This window comes from Rattus norvegicus, chromosome 13, assembly GCF_036323735.1.
Source record: "Rattus norvegicus strain BN/NHsdMcwi chromosome 13, GRCr8, whole genome shotgun sequence".
Lineage (NCBI taxonomy): Eukaryota > Metazoa > Chordata > Mammalia > Rodentia > Muridae > Rattus > Rattus norvegicus.
In genome coordinates this window covers 58,806,673-58,832,840 of record NC_086031.1, presented here as the reverse complement: position 1 = coordinate 58,832,840, position 26,168 = coordinate 58,806,673, and the positions used below count along the sequence as shown (strand labels likewise).

General features: G+C 34.6%; 1 protein-coding gene across 2 annotated transcripts in view; it reads left to right on the top strand.

Moving 5' to 3' along the window:
- Rgs21 (regulator of G-protein signaling 21) overlaps positions 1 to 26,168 on the top strand; it is a 49,841-nt gene that overhangs the window by 6,739 nt on the left and 16,934 nt on the right. Inside the window, exons 2-4 of one of the 2 annotated variants that reach the window (NM_001287022.2) lie at positions 15,929 to 16,001; positions 19,892 to 19,968; positions 23,459 to 23,625. In NM_001287022.2, the coding sequence (NP_001273951.1) occupies positions 15,991 to 16,001; positions 19,892 to 19,968; positions 23,459 to 23,625 (255 nt within the window). In that variant the 5' untranslated portion in view covers positions 15,929 to 15,990. The remainder of the gene's footprint in view (positions 1 to 15,928; positions 16,002 to 19,891; positions 19,969 to 23,458; positions 23,626 to 26,168) is intronic. The other variant, XM_063271944.1, reaches the window with a different exon arrangement.

The following is a 26,168-nucleotide window of genomic DNA, read 5'->3' as shown; positions in this document are numbered from 1 at the left end:
GTATTTATTGGAAAATTATAGCACTATATTAAGGAATTTATTAAAAAACAGGTTCCTGTAAGCAGTAATGCTAGCATTTAATAACCAAAAAGATTCCCTCAATTTGAGAAGGGATGAGTATGGAACATGGCAGGGGTTGGAGGAAGGACAGGGAAGTGAGAAAGTGATTAGTGTGTTCATATGATGCTGTGATCTTCATCCCCAACACAACATGGCAGGGGTTGGAGGAAGGACAGGGAAGTGAGAAAGTGATTAGTGTGTTCATATGATGCTGTGATCTTCATCCCCAACACAACTGTAATTGATGAAGCAAATATCTAGGTACAAAGGGAAACATACAGGCTGTTTATAAATGATTTATGCAGACATGAGTATAGGAACTGAATAAATGGCTCAGTTGGTTAGTAGCATTGCAGTAAAGGCACAGAACCAGAGTTCTTATCCCCACACTCACATAAAAAGACAGGCATGACTATGCAAGCCTGTAGCCAAGCATTGGAGGGCAGAGACAGATCCTTAGAGCTTGCTGGCCAGAAAGAGTAGGCAACAGAGTTAATTCTAGAACATTTCTCAAGACAATAAGGGATAGAGACAAAAAGAGCGACATTTTCCTCCTTACCTTCTGCATGTACACACACACACACACACACACACACACAAACACACAGAGAGAGTTATTCAGTACACACACACACACACACCACTAAAATGTCCAAGGGAAAAAATCTACATAGCTTTGTTTAAAATGAGATGATCACTTACTCTTGCAAGGGATGTCAATTATAGTCCTAGTCAAGTCATAGAAATATGAAAAGTCCTATAAGATACTTACAGAATATTCTTATTATATGATATTTTACTTGGGGCTAACTATTGTTCTACAGTTGAGCATGATTTCTCCCTTTCTGAGAATTGTCATGAAGATTTATTTCCCATAAGGGTTAGGTTCTCCCTGCTGCGCTTAACTGAGCTTTTCTGTTATACTAGTTATAGAAATGAACTGAGAATCAGGAGCATGATTTTTTTCCCTAAAGAATAGTATTTTAACTCAGTGCAAGTTTCTTGTGGGGAAAGATGAATAATAACTACATTGCACTTGGAAATCTAATCATAACAAAAGAGCAATATTATATTTGTATACATACACCTATACACATATTGACATTGTACATAGAAAAAAATCCATGCCCATACAAGTGTATATTGGCTTACTGTACCTTTAAGTACTGCTCATCTTTTCTAATGCTCATATTAAAATAAGCTAAATTATACCTTGCCAAAGGCAAGCATGCACAATCTATTATGTGCCAACAAATATCTTCATTGCACAGAAAATCATTCAAAAGTTAGATAGAAATAATAGGAAACTGATAGGTCTAAAATGGATAGGGAAGGTAAGGCCTCTTTAATGATGATAAAGACTTATTTAATGGTGATAAAGATGAACTTAGCATCTTTGCATTTTTGTTTTGTTTTGAGGCAGTATTTTGCTATGTAGGTCTTGGCTGACCTAGATCTCCATGTGTAGTCCAGACTGACCTTCAACTCAGAGATCTGCTTGCCTTTTCTAAAATTACCTACTTTCTGCCTTTAATTATCCTGATATAAGGATGAAAACAATATAGAATAAATATCTTGCTATTCAAATTTTAGTCTAGTTTGCTATGACTAACTTGGGCAAGCAGATCCTAAAGGAAGAATATGACTCTCTTAAAGTTATTATGTAAAAAGGAGTAGTGCTTTATATGAGACAGTGATAATATCTGATACATTACAGAGATAAAATATGGTGATCCTATGACTAATAATTAATACATCTAAATATGGATTCTGCAATTACTGTACCTGAGTACCAAGATGATGGAATGATTATTGACTTTATTGATTCGAACGTCTGGATAGTCTTTTTGTTACTGGAATGTAAAAATGCTAAATATGGTACTAAAGTAATGAGATGTCTCTTGGTATTATATCACTTGGAGGAGTGGAATTATTTTAAAATATTTTAAGCTGATAAGTAAAACAAGGATGGACTCCAGTGTTACTGAACACAACAGAAAAAGAGCAACTTCAGTATAGATTGTCCAGCTGATTAGAATGCTTACCTTCTAATTTTAAGTGCACAGCAGCTAGGTTGATAGCCTGAGTGTGTGACCATTATCACATGTACAGAACCATACGTAATGATGTTTACCTCAAAGTTATTTCACAGCTTTCAAGTGACGATGATAAATAATTTTACAAATTGGAAACCAGTGTTCTGATGCTCTAGATACACTGATGTGCTTTACATTTACAATATGCTCAGTATTCCCCCGTGAGCCTTGTTCACGTTCTCGGTCATTCTACTCAGTGTAGGCTAGCCTACGGTGATCCTGTTGCTTTTGCTTCCCACGTGTCAAGGTTACATGCATGCACTACCACTTTACCTGCCTGCCCCTTAGGCTTTAGAAGTCGTCTCTCCATGTATACTCTCACCACATGTGTCAAGAGAGAGCTGAATTGTGTTAGCCACTTGCTTAGAGTAAGTGAATAATGACAATCAACTAATGCATTTATCTACACATTTCAAACAGAATTGTGAAGCCAAGATTCCTTCAAAAAGCCCTCGTCTACTCTCAAAATTCTTCAGTTGCCTGTAGTTCTTTGTGTAAACACGAGGCTGTGTTGGCTTTCCCTCACTGATTTTGGCATGTCTGTTGGCATGACCATATTTAGACAGTCTTGTTGATGATGGCTACATGGCTGTAGCTTGACATGAATAGGAGACCCAATCCCACTGCCAACTCCCCGATCTTCTCGCTCTTACAAGAAGCCAGTATGGATAAATGGGAAGAGAAATAAGATGTTCGTATGGGAAGAGAAATATGATGTAAGCATGGTGGATGAAAAAGAAGAGAAATATGATTGAATTATAGCATATTCTCAAAAAGATAATAGCAAAGTCTTGGCCTGCTCCAATTCTAGCCTCTTTGGTCATGTTTGGAGATGGGAGGAGAACAAATTTTGTCTTCTGACAATTATCAGTAACTATATGATGATACATTCAAAATAATAGTCAACGATTTCTTCAAAAATAATAAGAGAATCTCATTACACATACACCTTTAAATGTGCATATTTGAATCTAATTTAATTGTCAACTTACTTAAGAAGGTGTTAAGCCTGTGGATCAGATTTCACAAAGCCTTAATGCAGATCTGGATACAGGGATTAACAATTAGCAAAGCAAAACAATTACAAAAGAAAGGACAACATGAGCAGAGCTTAGGAAAAAATACAAGATTACTATAAAAATTAACACAGAGAGCAAATATATTCCTGCAACCAATGGGATCTAAAATGCCGCAGATCATATAAACTCAAGGAAGCAGGAAAATATAAGGACAAAAATGCTGAGTTTAAATAAATATGTATGCAATGAAAAATAACTACATTTTACAAAGGAAACAATAAGCATTCTTAAAATATTTTGCCATCTGGAAAGCAAAGGCCTATTAAATAATTAATTGAGCATTTGGTAAATACAGAAGGTTTCTTATACCCAATCACATGCATTAAAAGATTAGAGAAATAAGTTATAATGATAAAAAATTGAGGATCTACATTCACCATCTCTATCACTTAACTAAGGATGTTTACTATTTTAATTTATATTCTTTACCAATAAGGTTGCCTTTATTTCAAAAACTAAAATCCAATTAATTGGATTAGTAATTGTGCCCCATATCAAAAATCCATATAATAGCCTCTATTTTAAAAAGAAAGGCAGGCATACTTAATGCTACAACCTTATTGGCAATCACACTTAAGTCCTGCTATTTTCAAAACTGGAAACATTAGAATTAGAAATATAAAAATTAGAGAAAAAACTTAGATAAAGATAAGATAGAATGAGTTGATTTTAAAATTCGTAGTTGATTGATGATTTGCTTTCACAGTTTATTGTCTTTTTTCTAAATTAAAAGTATTTTAATTCCAAATAAGTGTCTCAGTAAAACAAAAAAAGTATTATCTCATGGGGGTGTTTGTCAATTAAAATCATTTTATAATAAAATATAATTGCTAGAAAATTCTAGAGACATGTTCCATGTAATAGTACACATCAACACGGTACTCCTAATGAACAAGTACCAAAGTGTGAATTGCACATAAATTTTACCTGGTAAACTTATTTCTAGGATTTATGTTGACAAAAATATGTGTGTACTGTAGAATATGTACCACAATATTATATACAATGGTGAATTATGAGAAACATGTCAAAATTAAATACAGAATTAATAAATTATGAATTTATTTGTAGACATTTCTATCATAATTAAAACTCTATTTACTAGGATAAAACTTTAGAAGCCAATATTATCATTATCTTATGCTATTACATTATAACTATGATTAAAATAAATTAACTCACTTTGTAAAAACATTATGCAATTGGAAATTATTTCTGACAGATCAACTCTTACAGTTTTATAGGCCATTCATTTTTCTCCTTTGAAATGACAAGGGAAAGTTGACTTCTGTCAAAGTAACACACATAACCCAATCTCATAAATCACAAGCCTAATGTTACTTGTTTTCAGTAGACTTTGAAAACCTTACCACTGTCACTTTCAACCAGAAATAAATTGACAACTCCTGACTAAATTCGGAGAAAATAAATACTGGTCTTCTAAAATATACAGGACTCACCTCCTTAATGTGAACATAAAATTCAAATACCTCTTCCATTTTCTCCCTTGAAGATATGTTAGCTTCACTCTGAGCATAAGAGAAACATCACTCCTTTGCGTTTCCCAAGGCCATTACGCTGAGACGCATCAGATTCCTATAACACTTGCTGAAGTTACCCATAAATATTTCTAGTTCTATAGTGACTATTTCTGTAAGGAATGAAGTGTGGGATTTTTTTAAAAATTCATCTTATAATTAAGATAAAAATGCAAATTTCTGGCCGTAAAAAATAAAATTGTTAAACCAGTTATAATTGTGACTTAAAGAACTACCTTTAACATGAATTAAACTGTGATGGCAATTTCCTAGATCTTATGAAGGAAAAGGATGCTTTCACATGAAGTGTATCATGCAATTAATGTACCTGAAATCTTTGTTCCTAATATCAATGCCTGCAGAAAAATACAGATGAGAAAAAAGAGGTCAGCACAGATAAGATACTGAAAAGTATTAAATCAGCCCCAAAAACCTCTAATGCACATAAAGCCATACAGACATCTTTTTCCTTTTGTACATTATGAACAGGATTATGTATAAGAATTTCTCTGCTTAAACAATAATAAATTTTTATCTTGTAGCTCTTTTGTCTACTGAGGAAAATGAAAATATTTTCATTGTAATCTTTTGAATTATTTTTATGATGCATATTTTATTATGCATATTATTAATACTATATCTAAGCTGATAATATTATCATGTATGGAGTACTGTATTAGATGCGGAGGAGAACTGAATAGTGTATGCTTACTTCACTAATCCACATGGACTGAGAAAATCAATAGCAGCAGCTGGATAGACATGTCAGTGGTTTGGAGCACAGGCTGCTCTTGCAGAGGATATGAGTTCAGTTTGCAACACCCATATCACATGGATCCAAAGGAACCAAAGCTCTCCTATGGTCTCCTTTGGCACCTGGATACCCACACACACAAACATGCATACAGATAATTAAATGACAAATCTATTTTCTTAAGATCCGAATCTAATCTGAAAGACAAGAGAAGACATGGCCGTTGGATAGAAACACACGAGATCGAAAGAATAGACATCGTACAGATACGATAAAAGGTCAGAGGCTGGCATTCATTCCAGCTCCTCTAGAAGAGTCACAAAAGCATTGAGACCAAAGTTTGAGCACGAGCAGAAATCAGAAGATTGTAGTTGGTCAGGATGAGACAAATACGGAGTGAAATCAGTGTGAGGACGAACGTACAGAATTCCTGTTAACTGTGTTCATCCTACCCTCCGTTGTTTGCCGTAAGTGGGACCTACAGTGAAAAGACGAACTTTGAAGAAGAAAATAAAAAAGAAGGAACGTTCAAAGATGGTCTATAAAATCAGTTCAGAGCCATGGATTGGAGAATGTGAGAAGTCGTAAGAGACTTACATTAAAATGGACAGTCTTAGCGCAGAAAGTGTTGGGATAATCACCCTCTTCAGTATGACTGTCTGAAAGTATGCTGATTGGACCCGAGTAAGAGACAGAGTGGACAGAGAACTTTAGCTACAATAAAATAATGGACAGGAGTGACACTGGTTGAATTCTGATGATAGACAGATACCAAGGATTTCTAAATATAACCTGACAAAGCACTGTTTTTCAGCGTTTTTATCGCTTTGATATTTTATATTAGAATGATTTAATACATACTTTAAACATAAGCGAGAAGAATGTTTGGAGGGAATGGAGGAAGAGAAAAAGAAGAAAGTGATAGTAAATGGCAAATTCATTTTTAAACACGTTGGATTTTATGAGCTGAGGAAACTCAGATATGAGTCCCTAGGAATAAAGCAGGGGTTCATGTTAGTGATGGATTGGGTGATTATAATATTATATTACATCTGTGTTCACGTATCCTTAATAGGACTTCATATTTATATCTGATGGGTGTGGCCTGTCTCTGTGTATCCAGACCACCTTAAGAAAGAGTCTAAGATACAGCACTTTCTTTTCACATAGATCTGAATATAACCTTGAGAATTTTGAACACTTTTCTATCTTCTTTATATATGAATGAAAAAGACACTAATATGTCTAGCAAAACAGATTTCTGTTTCAAATATAAGTTTAACATACCATTTATATTTTACAGGATATATAAACATAAGTTTCATTAAATATATAAACAAAATCGATAACCCAACTTCAAAAATGTTAACATATTTAAAAGCCACAGAAATATTAAATGTTTAGTATTAATGTACATATTGGGAAAAGTGATCCATTACTGTAATCTTCAGCTTGCTGGAAGAGCTAGCCTTGGCTATACTGAGTTTGAAGGAATCTGGGCTATGTAGTTATTTCCTGATTCAGAAACATTGCAATAAAACAAAACAAACTAAATTAAAAGGTTGGGGCATTTGGTTAAAAATACCTTGAAACAATTGACAGTATGATTAGAGAAGCATCATTGTAAATTATGAAAATTGTATCAAAACTGTTTTAGATATTGTTTTTTAAATTTTGGATTCAGGAATCTCTTTCTGCTAAATATATGATTGACAACACAGTTGCCTCTTTTCCCTAAAGTACACTTTAAAATAATGTTAAAGCACTATATATTATTCAAATCCACAAATAATGAGTACATCTATATGAGAGTCTCAAGTTTTAAAAGTAGTTCTTTTCAAAAATATTTGATGAGACAAACTATATGACAAGGCAAACAGGGCAAGACTGCAGCCCCAGGGCTCACTAAATGCTTATAGTCAATTTGGGAAAGGTGAGGCCCAGGGAGAATAAAGAAGTAGAGGTTTAAACAGTAATTGCTGGAATTTTGAAAAGCAAATTCCCAGGTGAAAACACACAACAGCCGACTGAAAGGATATGTCTTGTGTTCAGATCAATAAATAAAAAAGAGATATAAAAAGAAAATCTTTTTTAAAAGCAAATCCATGATACTGACAATAAAGATAAAGAAAGAAAGGCTTGGATCATTCAGCAACATTGAGCAGAATTACCAAGGGAGCAGTGTCATCTAAAGAAGACAGGCAAGGAATTGCAGAAACACAGAAATAGGCACACAGCAAAAGTCATAGAAAGTAATGGTCTCTTTGTTAAGTACTTACCCAGACTCTTAAATATATGTATAGATAAATACAACAAAAGTTGTATCAAATGATTTAAATATATATGCATGTATAGCATATACATCTACATCCATAAGTCCATCACTGCTTTAATTTTAATAGATTAAAACTCTAAATAACAGGTGTTCTTCAAAAAAGGGCGTGGTACGATGATAGTATAACCATGCTAATAGAACACTACACTGTGAAAAGTAAAAAGACCATCCATATAGAAAACAACACGAGTAATCTCCCGTGTCATGACAGTCAGACACTGCCACATTCTATGTGACACCACTTCCCAAAATTTCTTGAAATGACAGTTACATATATATAAAAATTAATGATTTGAGATGATGTAGAGAGGCGTCTATAAAGTCACAGCTTGAGGGATATGTTTTTAGCAATGCAATAATTCTCTGACTTGTTACTTTCTTGGATAAATAAATGTACATGATAACTGGAAAAACAGGCATACATATATCAACATTTATTCTCTGTTTTTGCTACTGTGTATACACTTGGGTACAGTGTGAACCATTAGGAAAGACTGAAGACCCTTTTGTTCCATGCATCTTTCATCCTACAAATCTAGAATCCTCCAAAAATAAATGTGATAGGGCACTTACCTAACTTCTATGCAACCCAGGGTTTGACCCTAGCACCACAAAATATAAATGAATAGGTATAAATCAAATGCACTGTTAGGGAATAACAGAAAAATATCAATCTGTGTGAGACTAACAAACAAATCTATATCTTTACAGAAATAATTTACAAAACACTGTACTAAGAACTTTGGACACAGCAAATAAACAATAGGAAACCTGTGAATATATTGTTTAGTGATTGTTCAAGATACACATCATTATAATAGCATCTAGGGTAAGAAATCACACACTATCTTTTCCTGAGGAGCATATTTTTTAAAAACCAATTGATTGAAAATTAATGCATGTATGACATTTCTGAATTTCCTGTACCGAGTCTATAAGTCAAGCTTAAGCACCACTAGCCAGAAGATTAAAGGGCCCAATAGTCAGAGGATGATAGATTCAGTGGGAGACTCACTGCTGTCTGCTTCCCGGCAGTGCACTTATTTGATGACTTCCTGCCTTCTTCATAATGCTGAAAAGGGAGTTCCTTCAGCAATAATCTACAAATTAAGAGAAACCCATTTAGCCTGTCAGAAAAGTTACGTGATTGAGTGTCCCCAAGCAGCATGCCAGGTATTTAATCAGCTCTTTACAACAGAGGGAATAGTTCTTACTGCTTTTGCTACTCTAGAAAATCTAATTTTTATAATTTTAAACGATAAAAATGTGAGATAAAAACTATTCTACGAAGGGAGATAGATAATTGACTGTGAGCAAAATATGTGAAAATAATCTTCTGTGTTTGGGCAAACAGTAATTTTCTGAGGAAGAAGTTTGTGGACCACTCATTTTACATTAGGGTTACCTAATAAATAGGATAGGATAAACTATCCATTTGGGAAATATGAATTTGGTTGAAATAAAATAAAATGAGCTGTAATTTATGTCATGGCTTATATATTTTTTAATATTTTATAACAAAGGGATTGGAGTTCTTATCTTATAAAGTAGCATAACAGACTATATACAGTGCTCTAAGTATATTGGGATGTTATCCTGAGTGTCATTGTGTGTGTGTGTGTGTATGTGTGTGTGTGTGTGTGTATGTGTGTGTGTGTCTTTCTGTTTCTGTACATTTCAATATGTACCTGTTTCTTTAATGATGTTTTCAAATGAAAGAAAATTTAATCAGCTTCTTCTATCATTCATTAATAAATATATTATTAATAGTTTAGAGGGAGTTGCTCTTTTCAATTTATCAAATTTCACTGCAAAAAAGTGGAACCATGAGAAAGTTAACAAAGTAATTTTGGCCAAGTATTTGCACATTCTAACTATGAAACTTCTTCTAATATTATATTATTTAGCTTTGTGAATATTTCCCAGGACTATAACCTTGTTTTGCATATTTTTACATTGAATATTAAGCTCTTCACCACAGAGTTTAGAGAAAGGGAAAGTAACCTCAGGAGAAGAGTTAAACAGATGCTGCACATATAAAATGGCAATATAGATATATAAAACCTGCATGGGAGGGAGTCAATTAAGTGTGTGTGTGTGTGTGTGTGTGTGTGTGTGTACTTAGAATATTTAGCAACAATAAGAAAAATTTCGAATTTAGGGGCCCAATTAATAGCAGATTAATTAAGTGCTTTCCTCTCCTCCTAAAGTGTGAATAGATTGTTATATGAATAATCTTAACTTTACTAATTTCTATCTCTCCATCAATTAAGCTTAAATAATTTGTATCTTAGAATCTATTAAAATCCAAATGTCATTTAACTACTTTAAAAAGACAATGTTTTTACTTACATCAGAAATCTTCTTTCTCTTTTCTGAGGAATATGTCTCTCAATGGTAGTATTTGGTACCCTAAGTAGACAATAGGAACATAGAACATTTTACCATGAGGTATGGCTAGATATAATGAAATCTGCCAAAAACCTTACCACAAATTATTTATCAAAATTAGCATCACATTTCTAATCAACCAATGTAAGAGATATCCTTTAACACTATTTTATTACTCATAAAATTTCTAACGCTTGAGGACTGTTTCCCAAAACATTTGTGAGCCCAACCTGACACTGCCTTATTGTTTCATAAATTACAACTCAGGCAAAGCAGAGCCAAAAATTTTTTTTCTTAGTTCTCTTTCTTTCTATCTGTCTGTCTGTCTATCTATCTATCTATCTATCTCTAGTTTATAAAACAGACATTTAAAATTCAAAGAATATAGTCCAAAAACTAACTGCTTTTGTAGTTCTATGATAATTCTCTTGAGATCTTCATGGAAACAATGACTCCTTCCCTCTGTAATTTAAAGAGAGCAAAATATAAACTTATAACAACTGCCAAGGTGCTAGTCACTCCCTCAACTTACTTCTGCTTGCCTTTCTCTCTCTCTCTCTCTCTCTCTCTCTCTCTCTCTCTCTCTCTCTCTCTCTCTTTTTTTTATCTAATGATCACCTTGCCAATATCACATAATTTTTGGAGCTAATTCTATTTAATCCATCTTTGTCTCCTGACCTCTTTATGATCCCTTCATCCCCAATCTATGAATCAGTATTAAACAAAATTCCACCAACTCTGTTACTTTGTCGTGCATTGATATTTTGCTAATCTCCTGTTACCCCTGCATCCCTGACTAGACTTTTTTTTCTGACTAGACTTTTTAATTTTTATCTTTTTGTTCAGTTTTCAAGAAGGAAGAAGTGTGATACTTATTAAAATAGGAATTTAAGTGGAGTTCAGTACCTAAACCATGCTGCTGTGAAGCATGAACATGGTCTCTGTGAGTGAAATTTATCTGGTTAATCCATGAACCCAAACCCATAACTGACTCTGCTGATTCCTTATGAACTTTAAACTACTTTAATTAAATTTCAAGCCTTCCCTCAACCCTTCCATAAGAGTCCCTGACTTCCAGCCAATATTTGACTGTGTATCTCTGCACCTGTTTCATTAGCTGCTGGGGTAGCACTCCTCAGAGGACACTAGTAGGCTCCTGTCTGTAAGCATAACAGAGTATCATTAATAGTATTGGGCCCCACCCTCTCAGAGGAGAAGGGAAAGGAGAATAGGGAGAGAGACTCTAGAAAGGAGGGACCAGAGGGCAGGTAGGGTTTCAGGTGTAAATAAGTGAGGGATAAATAAATTGATAAATATATCTATACTTACAGAAGATGTTCACTCTTACCTTTACTATCACACATGTAATCATGGAAATTTCCAAAATTATCAACTTCAAATTCGTCATATAAAATCTGGTGTCCCTAAGACATTTGGAGTGCTAAACACTAAGAATTTGTACAGTACGATTTCTTTCTCCCCAGAGAAGCTTTCTGTACTAGCGATTCCCATATTCTTCCTTACTCTAGCATCTCAACAGTGGATCCATAAAAGTTTTTAAGTTTGGGGGGAAAAGAATAAAACGATCATTCATAAATAATAACATTAAAACTCAGTGATTTATTATATTTAACTCTCTTTATTCTCATATTGGAACCTTGTGATGTTGGTAGTATTTGATTTCACTGAAATGAGGCTCAAAGAAATCAAGATTAATGTGCCAAACTATTTTTGTAATTTTATAAATATAAATCGTATACTTTTATTTATTTGTTTTTTGAAGCAAAGTTAGTTTTTATTAAGATACTTTTTATTTATTCTGAGGCAGGCTTGCTCTGTGTTGGCCTGGCTGTCCTTGAGTTCACTTATTTATTTTTACACTTCAGATTTAATTCCCCTCCCCCCTCCCCCCACAGTTCCACATCCCATACCTCCTCCCCACCCTCCCCCATTTCCACAAGCATGTCCACACCCCACCCACCCCACAAGATCTCTAAACTTCCTCTGGCCTCCAGTCTCTTGAAGGTTAGGTGCATTTGCTCTGACTGAACCCAAAGCCGGGAGTCTGAGAGTCCCTCTGCTGTATATGTGTTGGAGGCCTCATCTCAGCTGCTGTATGCTGTTTGGTTGGTGGTCCGGTGTCCCAGGTCCTCCTACAGGGTTGCCCTCCTCCAGCTTTTCCCTAATACAACAAGAGGGGTAAGCAGATTCTGTTTATTGGTTGGGAGATTATATATATATATATATGTATATATATGTATATATATGTGTATATATGTATATATGTATATATGTATAATGTATATATGCATATATGTATATATGTATATATGTATATATGTATATATGTATATATGTATATATGTGTATATGTGTATATGTGTATATGTGTATATGTGTATATGTGTATATGTGTATATGTGTATATGTGTATATGTGTATATGTGTATATGTGTATATGTGTATATGTGTATATGTGTATATATGTATATATATATATAATTTTCTCTTTCAGCGTTGTTGGACTTTTCAGGGCCTTCTTGATAGACCCCTGCTCATAAACACAACATAGCATCAGTAATAGTGTCAGGCCTTGGGGACTCCTCCTGGTCTGGATCTCAATTTGGGCCTGTAACTGGACCTCCTTTTCCTCTTCATTTCTATCCCTGCAGTTCTTTCAGACAGGAACAATTCTGAGTCAGAGTTTTTGACTGTGGGATGGCAATCCCAACCCTCCACTTGATTCCCTATCTTTCTGCTGGAGGTGGGTTCAATAAGTTCCCTCTCCCCACTGTAAGGCATTTCATCTAGGGTCCCCCTTTGAGTCCTGAGGATCTCTCCCTTCCCACGCCTCTGGTACATTCTAGAGCATCCTTCCAAACTCCTTCGCCCAAGGTCGCCTGTTTCCATTCTTTCTGCTGGTCCTCAAGGCTTCAGTCATTTTCCCCACCCAATACCAGATCATGTTTCCTCTCTCCCCCCACCCCCATGCCCTTTCCCTCCCCTGTCCCTCTTTCCCTCCCCCCTTGTGATTGTTTTCTTCTACCTCCCACTTGGGACTGAGGTGTCCGCACTTGGCCCCTTCAGCTTGTTGTGGACTGTACCTTGGGTATTCTGTACTATTTTTTTTTAGCTAATATCCACTTAGTAGTGAGAACATACCGTGCATGTCCTTTTGGTTCTGAATTAACTCACTCAGGACCCAAATATTTTCTAGTTCTATCCATTTGCCTGCAAAACTCAGGATGTACTCATTCTTAATTGCTCAGTAGAAACTCATTGTGTAAATGAACCACAATTTCTGTATCCATTCTTCTGTTGTGGGACATCTGGGTTGTTTCCAGCTTCTGGCTATCACAAATAAGGCTGCTATGAGCATAGTGGAACATGTGCCCCTATGGAATGGTGGGGCGTCTTTTGGATATATTCCCAAGAGTGGTATTTCTGGGTCTTTAGGTAGGTCTATTTCCAATTTTCTGAGAAAAGTCCAAATTGATTTCCAGAGTGGTTGTACCAGTTTGAAATCCCACCAGCAATGGAGGAGTGTTCCTTTTTCTCCACATCCTTGCCACCATGTGTTGTCACCTGAGATTTGACCTTAGTCATTCTGACTGGTGGGAGGTGGAATATCAGGGTCGTTTTGATTTGCATTTCTCTGATCACTAAGGACTTTGAACATTTCTTTAGGTGCTTCTGAACCATTCAAGATTCCTATGCTGTGAATTCTCAATTTAGTTCTATACCCCATTTTTTTGACTGGGTTGTTTGGTTTTTTTGGTGTTTAGCTTCATGATTCTTTATATATTTTAGATATTAGCTCTCTAGCAGATGTGGGGTTAGTGAAGATATTTTCCCCTATCTGTAGGTTGCCGATTTATCTTATTGATCATGTCCTTTGCCTTACAGAAGCTTTCCAGTTTCATGAGATCCCATTTATGAATTCTTGATCTTAGAGTATCTCATTTTATGTTGAGGTTCTTGATCCACTTGGATTTGAGCTTTCTGCATGGTGACAAATATGAGTCTATTTTTATTTTTCTACATACAGTCAGTTAGACCAGCACCATTTATTGAAGATGCTTTCTTTTTTCCATTGTATATTTTTGACTTCTTTGTCAAAGATCAAGTTGCGCAAGTGTGTGGTTTTATTTCTGTGTCTTCAATTCTATTCCATTGATTAGTGTCTTCATTTGAGCAATTGCCTATAAGAATTTATTGAACATTCCCCAAAAGCATTTAACCTCCAAAGAAAGTTTGTTTTTCCTGTCATCTCAATATAGATCTTCATTTTGATAAACACAATTGTTTTTTAAAATTTTTCTGAATAACTATCTTTCTACAGTTATTATTATAAAGAAAGGATAGAGAAAAAAATCATCAGGTTCCCAAAACAGTAAATTTTTTACAATCATAGCTATATAAAGGTAGTTTATTCAGAAATTTATTGTGAATGAACAGAAGCTTTTTAAGGGGAACAGAATGTCATAATTAAGTAAATAGTGATTATGATTTATAAGAGAATTTGACAAAATAATTTTATTGAACTCAATTTCGTCTTAGAGTTTCAATAGAAAAAATAAGCTTTATTGCCTCCTATTCTTAAATATTTTGACTGACTTTACAAAGAAAACATCTAAAATTTACATTTATTTTCTAATATAATGTATATTGAAAATAACTTCAAACATATATTATGAACTTAGTGTTGTATTATCCCTCGCCAGCAGTATAAAAAAATCAAAACATGTTTAATGATTCAGTTTGAATATCATAAGAACATTACTTAATGGTGCTTGAACTAACAAAATCAATTGAGTTAATTGATGATTGCACTGCTGAATTATTCAGCTGATTACATAGGTCATCACTTCTGCTCCCATTCACCTCAGCACTCCATGGTCATTCAAATACTAGGAAGTTTTGTAGAGCCACAAACAGGGATGTGTCAACTCCAAGTTAAAATGAAGCCTGTTTTTACTGCTACCATTGGTATACTACAATCAAAGCTTGACAAAAAATAGGATTACCAAACATTTACTGAAACACTAGCATCTTTATTGTGATAAATATGTTATTATTTTAAGCATCAGTGTTGGATTAAAATGTATGGACATAAATTATATGAGATTCACACTTTAAAGACTATAGAAATTCACACCATTAAGTCACTAGCAGCTGAACAAATTATAGGTAACAGAATAATGTATTTTTGTAGAAAATTTTTGTTTATCAGTAAAAATTTTAAACTTGAGTGATTGTTTGAGTGTGCCAAAAGGTAGAGACAGCCTCACGATATCAAAGAGTAAAGGAAAATGAATGTCCTTTAGACATAATACAAGCCTAAAGGTTATTATTAAGCACATGTTTTAATCTTATAACATTGAATATGTTGAGAATAATAGTTCTCATAGGAATGGATGCATAGGAAATTTAGCAAATAAACTAGCAGAATTATTATTCTAATGGAAGAGGTTTTTTTTTTTATGCCTGACTCAAGAAATGCCACATTTGTTCAAAGAATTATGTGTTCCTTAGAAATTAAACTGTTTTGATGAGAGAGAACTTAACAAAATGATAAAAGCTGAGATTAGCAAGACTTAAAAAATGCCAGCGTGGAATCCAGGGACAGGTATTTGCATACTAATTGTAATATTCCTGCTGTCATGTACCTTCAGCTTGAAGATCAGTCAGAAAGAGAAACGGCATCATCTGTGACAGGCAGACAGTGGGACGCGAAATGCCAGTGAAGTGAGTTGCTGTTTAAAGCTCTTTTTATCTCAGAAGATGTATACATGAAACTCTCGAGTCTTCAGTAGTCTAGATGACTCGCTGCCTTCATTTATGATAAAAAACTTGTTCATTGTTCTTTTTCACCATAACTTTATTTTATTTTTTACCTTTCTCTATTGATGTTTTGCTTTTCTAAAATATGTCCACAACGCACGGCTTGCTTTGGTTCTAAATTCTCTGTTCACTGGTTAAAAAAAACTAAAGTCAATAGAAAGTTGACCTTTCTTTTCATCCTGTTTTTCAAAGCAGTGAGTTAGAGATACAACATATATGATCTTCTTAAGACGTAGTCATTATCACAGTGCTTATTAAGAAACTTTTACATGGACATTCAGCGCTGGGTAAGGAAGCAGCTGTCGCTTCCTCGGGCACATGAACTCCTTGCTTGAGTTTCCATTCTCCAGCACACTGCTAATTGAGTGTGAACAGCTCAGTTGTTGGATTCCACATTTTTTAATGCAATACAACTGGTTCTAGCTGGCTCAATTAGCAAGATAACTGGTAGCTTTCACGCGGTTCCCATCTGGACTGGCTCTTCTCTGGACATATAATATGAGTACTGCCGGCCTTGATGGCACTTGCTTAATGAAGAAAACAGACAGGAAATCAGCCAAAACCCCATGAAATACTAAGTGCAATTTTGGCTCCAGATACACAGTGAATTTTCTGGCAAATCATACACACATGGAAAGTTACCCTGATTAAAGCACCAGAAGTTTATAAAGTCACCCCTCCCCTCTCTCTCTCTCCCCTGTGAGTGCACACGTGAGAACACACACACACACACACACACACACACACACACACAGGAAAAGAAAGAACCACATATACCTCCACTGAGGTTATAATTAAGACACAAATAAAATGAAAAGCACAAAAATAATAATGGCCATTTATTTCAGGTAACACAAATTTAAAAAAAAATCAATGAAGCCTCAACAGTTTAAATTAGCTGCCATTTCCTTATTCTCTAATTTTTATTTAGTGAATTTTATTAGTATTTCTATAGCTGCATTTTATAAAACACATGTTTGTGTTTCTCATGCACATCTAACCTAAGAAATTATCCACACTTATTTTATAATTTAAAAGCTATAAGAATATAGTGCATAAATTTTCCATTGAGTGATTAATTGTTACAATGTAACTATTGTATAAAATATCTGGGTGATTTGTGTGATATTCTACTGCAGGAAACCTACTGCATGTGTCCCATAAAGAGCACATATGTGTTAACTTATGTTTTTGGAGAAAATTTTTGAGAAACGGGTCCTAAGCAGTCTTGAGTTTAAATATTAACTCTACCCACTACCATCTGACTGATACTATATAAGTCACTAGCATTTATAGTCCATTTAGTCACTGGTAACAGGTACACTAATATTGTCACTGTTAACTGATGAAAGACATGTGGCATGCTGAATGCAACCCAGAGTACATCGTAAGCATCCAAGGCACAGTTGTACTTTTTAGTGTTCTGAAAAATATTAGCTTTTAATTCATTTATTGATACCAAAACTTGCCCTTCCGAAGAATACAAGCACATAAGAAACCCGAATTAAACATTTTTAATAATAGGAGATAGTATTTCTTAAAACAGCTACACCCTACTTTATTTCTGAGTAGGAAGCACTCCACTTCATCCAGCTCTAACAGTATAATAAATATTCAGAACTGAATCTTGTAGGGGAAAACAGGTCAGAAAAGTTAGCAATCCGGGAAATCTTCTAAAAACCACAGGGGTATCCCTTCTGAGAGCTGAAAAGCAGCTTACCCCTTTAGAGCAAAGTCAACATTTCCTGACCTGAATTTATAGTAGGACACTCTAGCAACTTTAATTGTAGGATGTCTAATATTCTGTGTGTATATCTACAGAATACAGACCACTTTAAGTACAGCTCTGTAATTCAAAGTAACATTCTTCCTTTTGTTCTTAACTCCACGTTCACTTCCAGACTTCTTTTCTTCCCGTTTTTCCTGTTTTCACACAATGATGAAATTAGGAAAGGCCATTGCTTATGGACACGCCTCCAAGCGCAGACTCTTCCGGGCTCTACCTAAAGGCTCATGGTGGTGCAGTCTTTGCCAATCACTTCCCTCAGGAATGACAGTAAGGTCTGGCTGTTCTGTGGCCCTCCAGGCATCTTGCCACACTCTATCTCTGCTTCCTCTGCCCATAGCACTGAAGGATGTTCCCCCTGAACAATTTACCTGCTTGTTTAGTGAGCTTTTTCATTGCATTCTTCCAGCATCCTGAAATCCAAATCTCATTTCCGTCAGTCTTATATCAACCACTGTCTGGATTTTGAGCACTAACTTCTTGGCTTAGCCATATACTTCTGGGTGCTGGAAAATAACTACTTTTACTCCTTATTAAAAAAACCCGCATAGAAACGGAGAAGTAGATATTTATGCTAGAATGGATTTGCTATTTCTCTGTTTCTGGTAGCTACTTCTCGTTCCAAAGGATATCCTGTATGTCCAAGCTCCTTTTTGTCCTATGCATTAGAATATGCTCTGCAGAGATTGAGATTCATATAATTTAAATATTATATCGACTACTACACTTCAGTCTTCAAAAACTATTTTTATACAAGTGCAATTTAAATGACCTTTATGATTACTTTAGAATTCCACCAAAAGAGTATGAGAGTTGTGTAATACAACATAATCATAGTGAAGTAACAGCTTAAATATACAGAAGCACTTAGAGTGAAATTAAATCTAGGATTAAGACTAATACTTAATTTATTAACAATGAAAAATAAACAATGCAAATCTTTTTATTTGTCCATTTCGATGAGAGAACACCATTGCAAAAGTCTCCTAGACAAACTGTGCCTTCCGGTGTAAGTTAAAGGAAAAATGGATTTCTGAAATCTCTCACTGAGACAGGAAGTTTGAGCTAGAAAACGTTAGTAAGAGAAGAGAGAGAACTGAATTCCCAGGAGCCTCTCCTCGATTCTCTTATTCTATAAAAATGCAACTAATATTAAAACAGTGGTGAAGCACAGTCAATTCTTTAAGAAGCATATAAAATCTACAGTAAATTACAAGCAATAAGACATAAAAACATAATAAGCGCTTCACAAAACCATATTTAGGATTGTCAATACGCAATGCAACAGTACGGTATGCAATGCAACATTTATTAGGATAACTGGAAGTGAGACTGTCTCTATTTATTGTCAATTGTTTAAATATATGATTTAGTTAGCTGTCCCCTTTCTGTCTGTACATCGCAACTACATAATCAAATTCTTTGGCTAAAGTGGCTTCCTGTGGATAGGTGCTTATTTCATCGGGATTTTTATCTATTAAAAGCATAATACATATACATGGTATATTTGTATCTTACAAGGTTTATATCTTAAAGCTGATTTATTATTTATTTTACATAATATCCCCCAATGTATACCTTCTTCAGGAAACTTTAGTCCAAACATTTTTAAGTTTGTATGCTAGAGAAACTTAAAAAATCATTCATTCATTTTGATTGCTATCAGAAAAAAATTTTTGATTAGAACACAGTGACAAATTAGTGATATAGATGGGAAAATTTATAATTGCTTCAGAGAACCAATATTTCTCTGATGCCATTAGTAAAACATCATTATTTACAAATATTAACACTGTTGGCTAGATAGATAAATAATTTCCTGATATCAAATTATATTCCAAATCATGCTGCTGTTACTGTTCACATTAGAAATTACTATGTGATTTTTGTTGACATTTTCCTGTTTCGTCAGTGGCTAATTTTAATGATGTAATTTAAAAATACTTTCAGCTCAAATATTACTATAATTTTTCAAAGAAAAAGATCACAATGCTATTGTCAAGGGTAGATGCTGTTTCTACAGGTCTCCAACGACGGAAACACTGGCATGGTCTGAAAATATGGACTCGCTCTTAGCTAACCAAGGTAAGAGTCAAGCCAATAGTGCATTTTAAACAATTCATTAAACCTGTAAAATGACAAATATTAAATAAATATGATATTGATCAGCATTTCAGGCATAAATTTTAAGATCTTGGAGTCAAAATAGATTTAGTTTAGCCGAAATTAAGTTGGTCAAAAGTTCAAATATGTATACAAGGGAAATTAATTATAAATTAAAATCAAGCAAGAAGCTTTCCATTATTTTAGCCTATAATTACATGAATTTGATCATTGCTTGCCATTAAGAAGAACCTGAAAGAAATGTGTAAATTATCAACAACAGGAATTTAAATTAACCACTTCTTCAATCTCAGAAAGTTATTAGTATGTTTAAAATAAATGGTCTTCACTTTCAATATGAAAATCATTGTTTTATTAATGATGCATGTTTATATCTAAAACCACGGTTCAATGTGGCAATTGTGAGCAATTATATATAAAATACTCTAAAATTGACATCCATTTTTATACACGAAATAGTCACAAACTATCCCACAATTCCTGTTTGTCTTATAAACAATTTGCTTCACAGTACATCCATCCTGAGAGGAAGAGGCAGGACTATAGAGATTATACAGAACATATTTATAGTATCCATTTTATTAACCAAATGATGTTTCTGTTTTAAACAAATAAAGTATCAGAAAAACATAAAATAATGAAGCTGGGCACATTCTGCATTGCTGTTCATCTTGAAGTTAGATCGAATTAAATGCATTAAGATACTCTGAATGCTTTACTTTTATTGGCTAAGTCCTAAATCAATCCACCCACTAGCTCAAGTACAACTAATGACATTCATTGAAAATGCTTTGGATATGAAATAGCTCTCTCTATGTTAGAATGGGACCTTTCTTATGTTCTTCAGTGTGTAACCAAAGGATTAAGTGAAGTTTGGTAAGCGACTCTTGGAGTTCATCTACTGGTTGGCGTGTACCTGCTTTCTCCACTGCAGAGGAAATGATTTCTGTTCAACAGCCACGCAGACCAGAAGTGAGGAGGCCCTGAGATGGAGGCAATTGCACTCATATAACCCTCTCTGGGCATTTACTCACATAAAAAAACAAAGTTATAAAATCATCTAAAGAGCTAGTTAATAAGGCTTTTGTAAATCAAGATAAATAATAACAGTATAATTTATTTGTAACCCTTTAAAGACTTAGTAGATTAGAAAACTACTTAAATATTTTTACTAACTTTGCCTCGATGTTGACCTGACTTTCATGGTAGCTTTCAATTTTTACTCCATTTACGGTCCTCTGTGACTGAGAAATGGAAAAAGCCATTCCATCCTGCACAATGCCCTCAAGAATAGATTTTATTGTACGTAGTATGTTAGTTCAGTCTTATTTGAAATGTTTTCAAATTTAAATGTGTTTAGAATGGAAAAGTGAGTGGAACATTGCATAGAGGACAGAGCTTCATGACCTGAAAGTTAATTGTTGATTTTGCTATTTGGGTGCAAATTAAGCTGGGGAAGGAAGCATTATTCAGAGTAGGCCTTTCTAGAAACTGAAGAGAAGCAGAAAATGGGGTCATTTCTTGTTTTCTAATGTCCATATCTCTATGTCCATACATTTATAAAATCCTTGAGGAGAAGAGCATGATATGCCCAAGTGACACCCACAATATTATCATGCAAGAATAGAAGTATTGGGGTTGGGGATTTAGCTCAGTGGTAGAGTGCTTGTCTAGCAAGTGCAAGGCCCTGGGTTCAGTCCCCTGCTCAAAAAAAAAAAAAGTATTACTTCTTTATTAATGAATATTTTATCTTGTATGTTTAGAGTTCAAAAATCAAGTTCAATAATGTTTGGATTATTTTCAGAGAAATTTTACCTTTTTACTACAAATTCAAAAATCTAAATTTGTGACAGATAAGCTTTTTACACAGTTAATTAATTTTCATATGATTAATAGTAATTAATAAAAACAACCATATTCTCTTACATTTATTTAAAGAATTTTAATTAGTATCTGACATTTTTCATAAGGAAATTTCATTTTTACATTACTTCATGTAAGAAAGATATCATGCCACTTTATGCAGTGTTTTAGATACTTGAGATTTTTGTCCTAGAAGGCAATGCTTAATTTTATATTTTTTTTACTAAATTTCACTTCTGTTTCCCACCTGCAGCAACCTATAAAAAATTGACAGCTCCCATTCCTTTCATATTTTCGTCTATTTCTAGTCAATTTTTCAACTCCCTGAGTTTTCATAAGCTTACTTCTTCCAGATGATGAGACAAGAGGGGATAACTCTCTCAGCCTGCACTGGGAAAACAAGTGCTCAGAGTATAATCGCAGGTGTTTCCAGAAGGTGAATTCCTCAGTGACAAAATCCCGAAGAACATGTTCCTAATCCAATATATAACTTCAACTTACAGGCATATCTATCCAAATACAAATGAAAAAGCTAAATGCTAGGACTTTAAGATACCAGAAGAGCACAGCCAAAATAGGATATCTGAACATAATCTTTCTAACATGGCATGTAGCTATTGTCATACTCTCAAACATATGTAGCAGAAAACACTGGGCAAGAATCGCCTTTTCAAAATAGCTGTGGATATTTCACAAAAGAACTCTACAAAGCACATTTTATGAGGACCACTGCAAAACAGAAGTCTAGGCAGCAATTTTAAATACGTACATATTTAGCGCTGCATATTTGAGTGCATTGTGATAATGTGTGTTTGTATGTGGTGGGGATTGAGACATGTGGTGTTCTAAGCAAAGGTGGAACTGGGATTATTTTTTTTATAAATCCATATCCTGGTCAAGATCAAAGGAATGGAGCCTGCAGATAAGTGAGCCCTACTCCAAAGTCGACAGAGAAATATATGTTCACAAGAAAATATGATCATTGTGGCATCTCCCATTGAGTACATTGCTTAAAGCAACATTTGGAAAAAAAATCCCCCTTTCTTGACTTTCAGAATTAAAATCGTCAAAGGAAGAGTAGAATAAAGACTCAGTCCCAAATACATTGCCAGTTACTTTCTTGGTTTAAGATCATATTTGTCCAACATAGTTAACACATTGTGTCTAATCTTTGTGCCCAAATCAACATACCCTATTTCCTCAGTTTCAAATTATATCCCAAATGCTTATATCAAAAAAATCCTCTTGTCCTAGTTAATATAACATAATTAACTAATCTAAGAAGATCAAGTTTGTACAAAGGTACTAGTCACCAAGACATTCTGAAAAATAAGTCAGATCTAGGAATACAAAATATATATTTTGTTAATAAAATTAATTTTAAAAATAAAAATGAAAATATTTTGGACTTATGGTTACTCACAAAAATTAAGTTTCCTAATTTGAAAATGGTAAATACCACATTGTCTGGATGATAAATATATGCCAGTAGTTATTATATCAATAAATTCTCATTCGATGCAATGAACTTATTTGGGGAATGTTACTATCTTATAGATGATGCAATGCTTTCTTAAATATGTTGTAGCTGGACTGGATGCTTTCCGAACATTTCTAAAATCAGAATTTAGTGAAGAAAATGTTGAGTTCTGGCTTGCCTGTGAAGACTTCAAGAAAACGGAATGTAGAGAAAAGATTGCTACGAAAGCTAAAATGATTTACTCCGAATTCATTGTAGCTGATGCACCAAAAGAGGTGGGTGAGAAATCTCAGAATAATCCAGCTGCATCATTCAGTGTGTTCACTGTTAGAAATGGAGTTAGCGCCATCTAAAGAGTAACCTGATCATTTCCTTTTAAAGATAAGAAATATCATTAGACTCCAATATATAAATATATTCAATGATAGTATAGTTTTAAAAAATAATACATGTGAAAGGAAACAATCTTACCACTGGAATATCACCTGTTTTCATTTTTAATTTCTTAGAAGTTTCCCTTATAGAATGTAATAATGTTCTATATTCCAAAAGGGGGTGTGAAACTCTTGTGTGAAAATGAGCCAGATATCTTTTTAAGAAGTGATTAAGTCCCTTGTATACCACTTAAGTATCATCAAAATACAAAGCATCTGAAGGGAGAATGTAAAAGTAACTTGTTCACCTGATGTTATTATCATCTCAGGAATACTGTTGAATAAACTCACCCTTTCTAACCTTCTTGAACTCTGGCTGGCTGATTCAATTCAGCTCTTCTGGCTCAAGCTTCTCTATAAAGGGACAAATTCAATCTGGTTCATTTTTCTTAGCTTCTCACAGAATTGTTCTGCTTGGCCTTATACTGACTCTGACAACTTGTTCTAATCTTCTGGCTCCTTCTTATTCCCTGGCTTCTGCTGACCTGCACTGTGCTACATGAACTCACAAACAAATTCAACTCCATTCCACTGCACTCACTGAACTGACTACCAAATGACTGAATTGAACTGCTACAAACTGCACTGGTTGAGCTCAACTGACTGAACCGCATTGACTCAAGTCTCTCTTGCTTCGCTGCTCTTAAGTAGTAGACTTTCTTGTCTGTCCTCAAGAGAGTTGGGTATATCCTACCTCTGACTCATTTTTGTCAAATCTTTCTCTGATTTATCACTCTGTCTGACCCTCAGTTAGACATCACTTCCAAACATGGCTGCTTCCTTCTACAAACTGAGCTTACCTACAATGCTTGGGATTAAAGAGGTCTAATACCTGCATCTCTTTATTCCAGACAGAGCAGCCATGTTGCTGGATTTAAATTCCTCTGCAGGGAATTCTAGAATGATTCTGATAATATCTCTTGAAATATCATTTATTTCTAATTTTCATTGTGTACACATGTGCATGCTCCTTTGCATGTATGCATAACTATGTATAGATTCACTCAGCTGTGTGTGTATAGGCCAGGCATGAACTTCCAGATATGTTACTATCCAACCTTCCATCAAGATTATAATTTAATTACATTTCCTAGCCTTTCTCACTCCTCATTCCAAAACCTCCCATATACTCCTCCCTGATATCTTCAAATTCTTGCCTTCCATCTTTCATACATGCCAAAATGGACAGGGAGAAGTCCACAGACCTTACCACTACATGAAGAACTAGAAGTAATCAAAATGGCAGAGAAGAGAGATGGTCTTCCCCAAGAAAGAGCACACCAATTGATTGTCCAGTTTAATTTTTGAGGCAAGGTCTCTCATTGTGACTTGAGTTTACTATTTTGGCTAGACTGTCTGCCCAACTAGCACCCAGAATCTATCTGTCTCCACCCATTCAACTTTAGGGTTACAATCATGCCCAACCCTACTTGGGGGCTGGAAATCCAAACTCAGACCATTATACTTGGTTAAGAATGTTTTTCACTGAGCCCTTTAATGATATTTCTTATATAGAAAGTTTCATTAGTGTTTGGTTTAATTTTCTGCACAAAGATTAGACACCACATAGTAGAGTATTAATTGTAACCATTATTTAAATAGTTCACATGTTAAAGTTGATAAAGATACCTTGAAAATATGTAACACGAAGTAAAAATCTCTAATGAAGTAGAGGGCAAATGGAAAGCTGTAGTGAACTAGTCATGCCAATGTTTATCTCATAGCGCCAGTGATCTTTCCTAGAAAGGTAAGAAAATCATACACGTGTCACTAAGAGTTATTATAATTTCTGATTCAACATTAGGATTTGTGCTGAGAGTAAAGTGGTGGTTCTCATAGGTATTGAGTAAGTTAAATAGAATGCAAATATGCTGATTAAAAATCTAGGACACCCAGGGACTAAGCCACTACCTAAAGACTATACATGGACTGACCCTGGACTCTGACCCCATAGGTAGCAATGAATATCCTAGTAAGAGCACCAGTGGAAGGGGAAGCCCTGGGTCCTGCTAAGACTGAACCCCCAGTGAACTAGTCTATGGGGGGAGGGCGGCAATGGGGGGAGGGTTGGGAGGGGAACACCCATAAGGAAGGGGAGGGGGGAGGGGGATGTTTGCCCGGAAACCGGGAAAGGGAATAACACTCGAAATGTATATAAGAAATACTCAAGTTAATAAAAAATAAAATAAAATAGTTTTAAAAATACAAAAAAAAAAGAAATACTCAAGTCAATAATAAAAAAAAGGAAAAAAAATCTAGGACACAAAGTTATAGAAAGTTCAACTTTTAGATGGACATTAATTACTGAAGTTGTTACTAGTTCAGTATAACACTAACAGACACAAGAACTATTGAAGTGTGGCTTGGGATTCACAGGGGGTAGA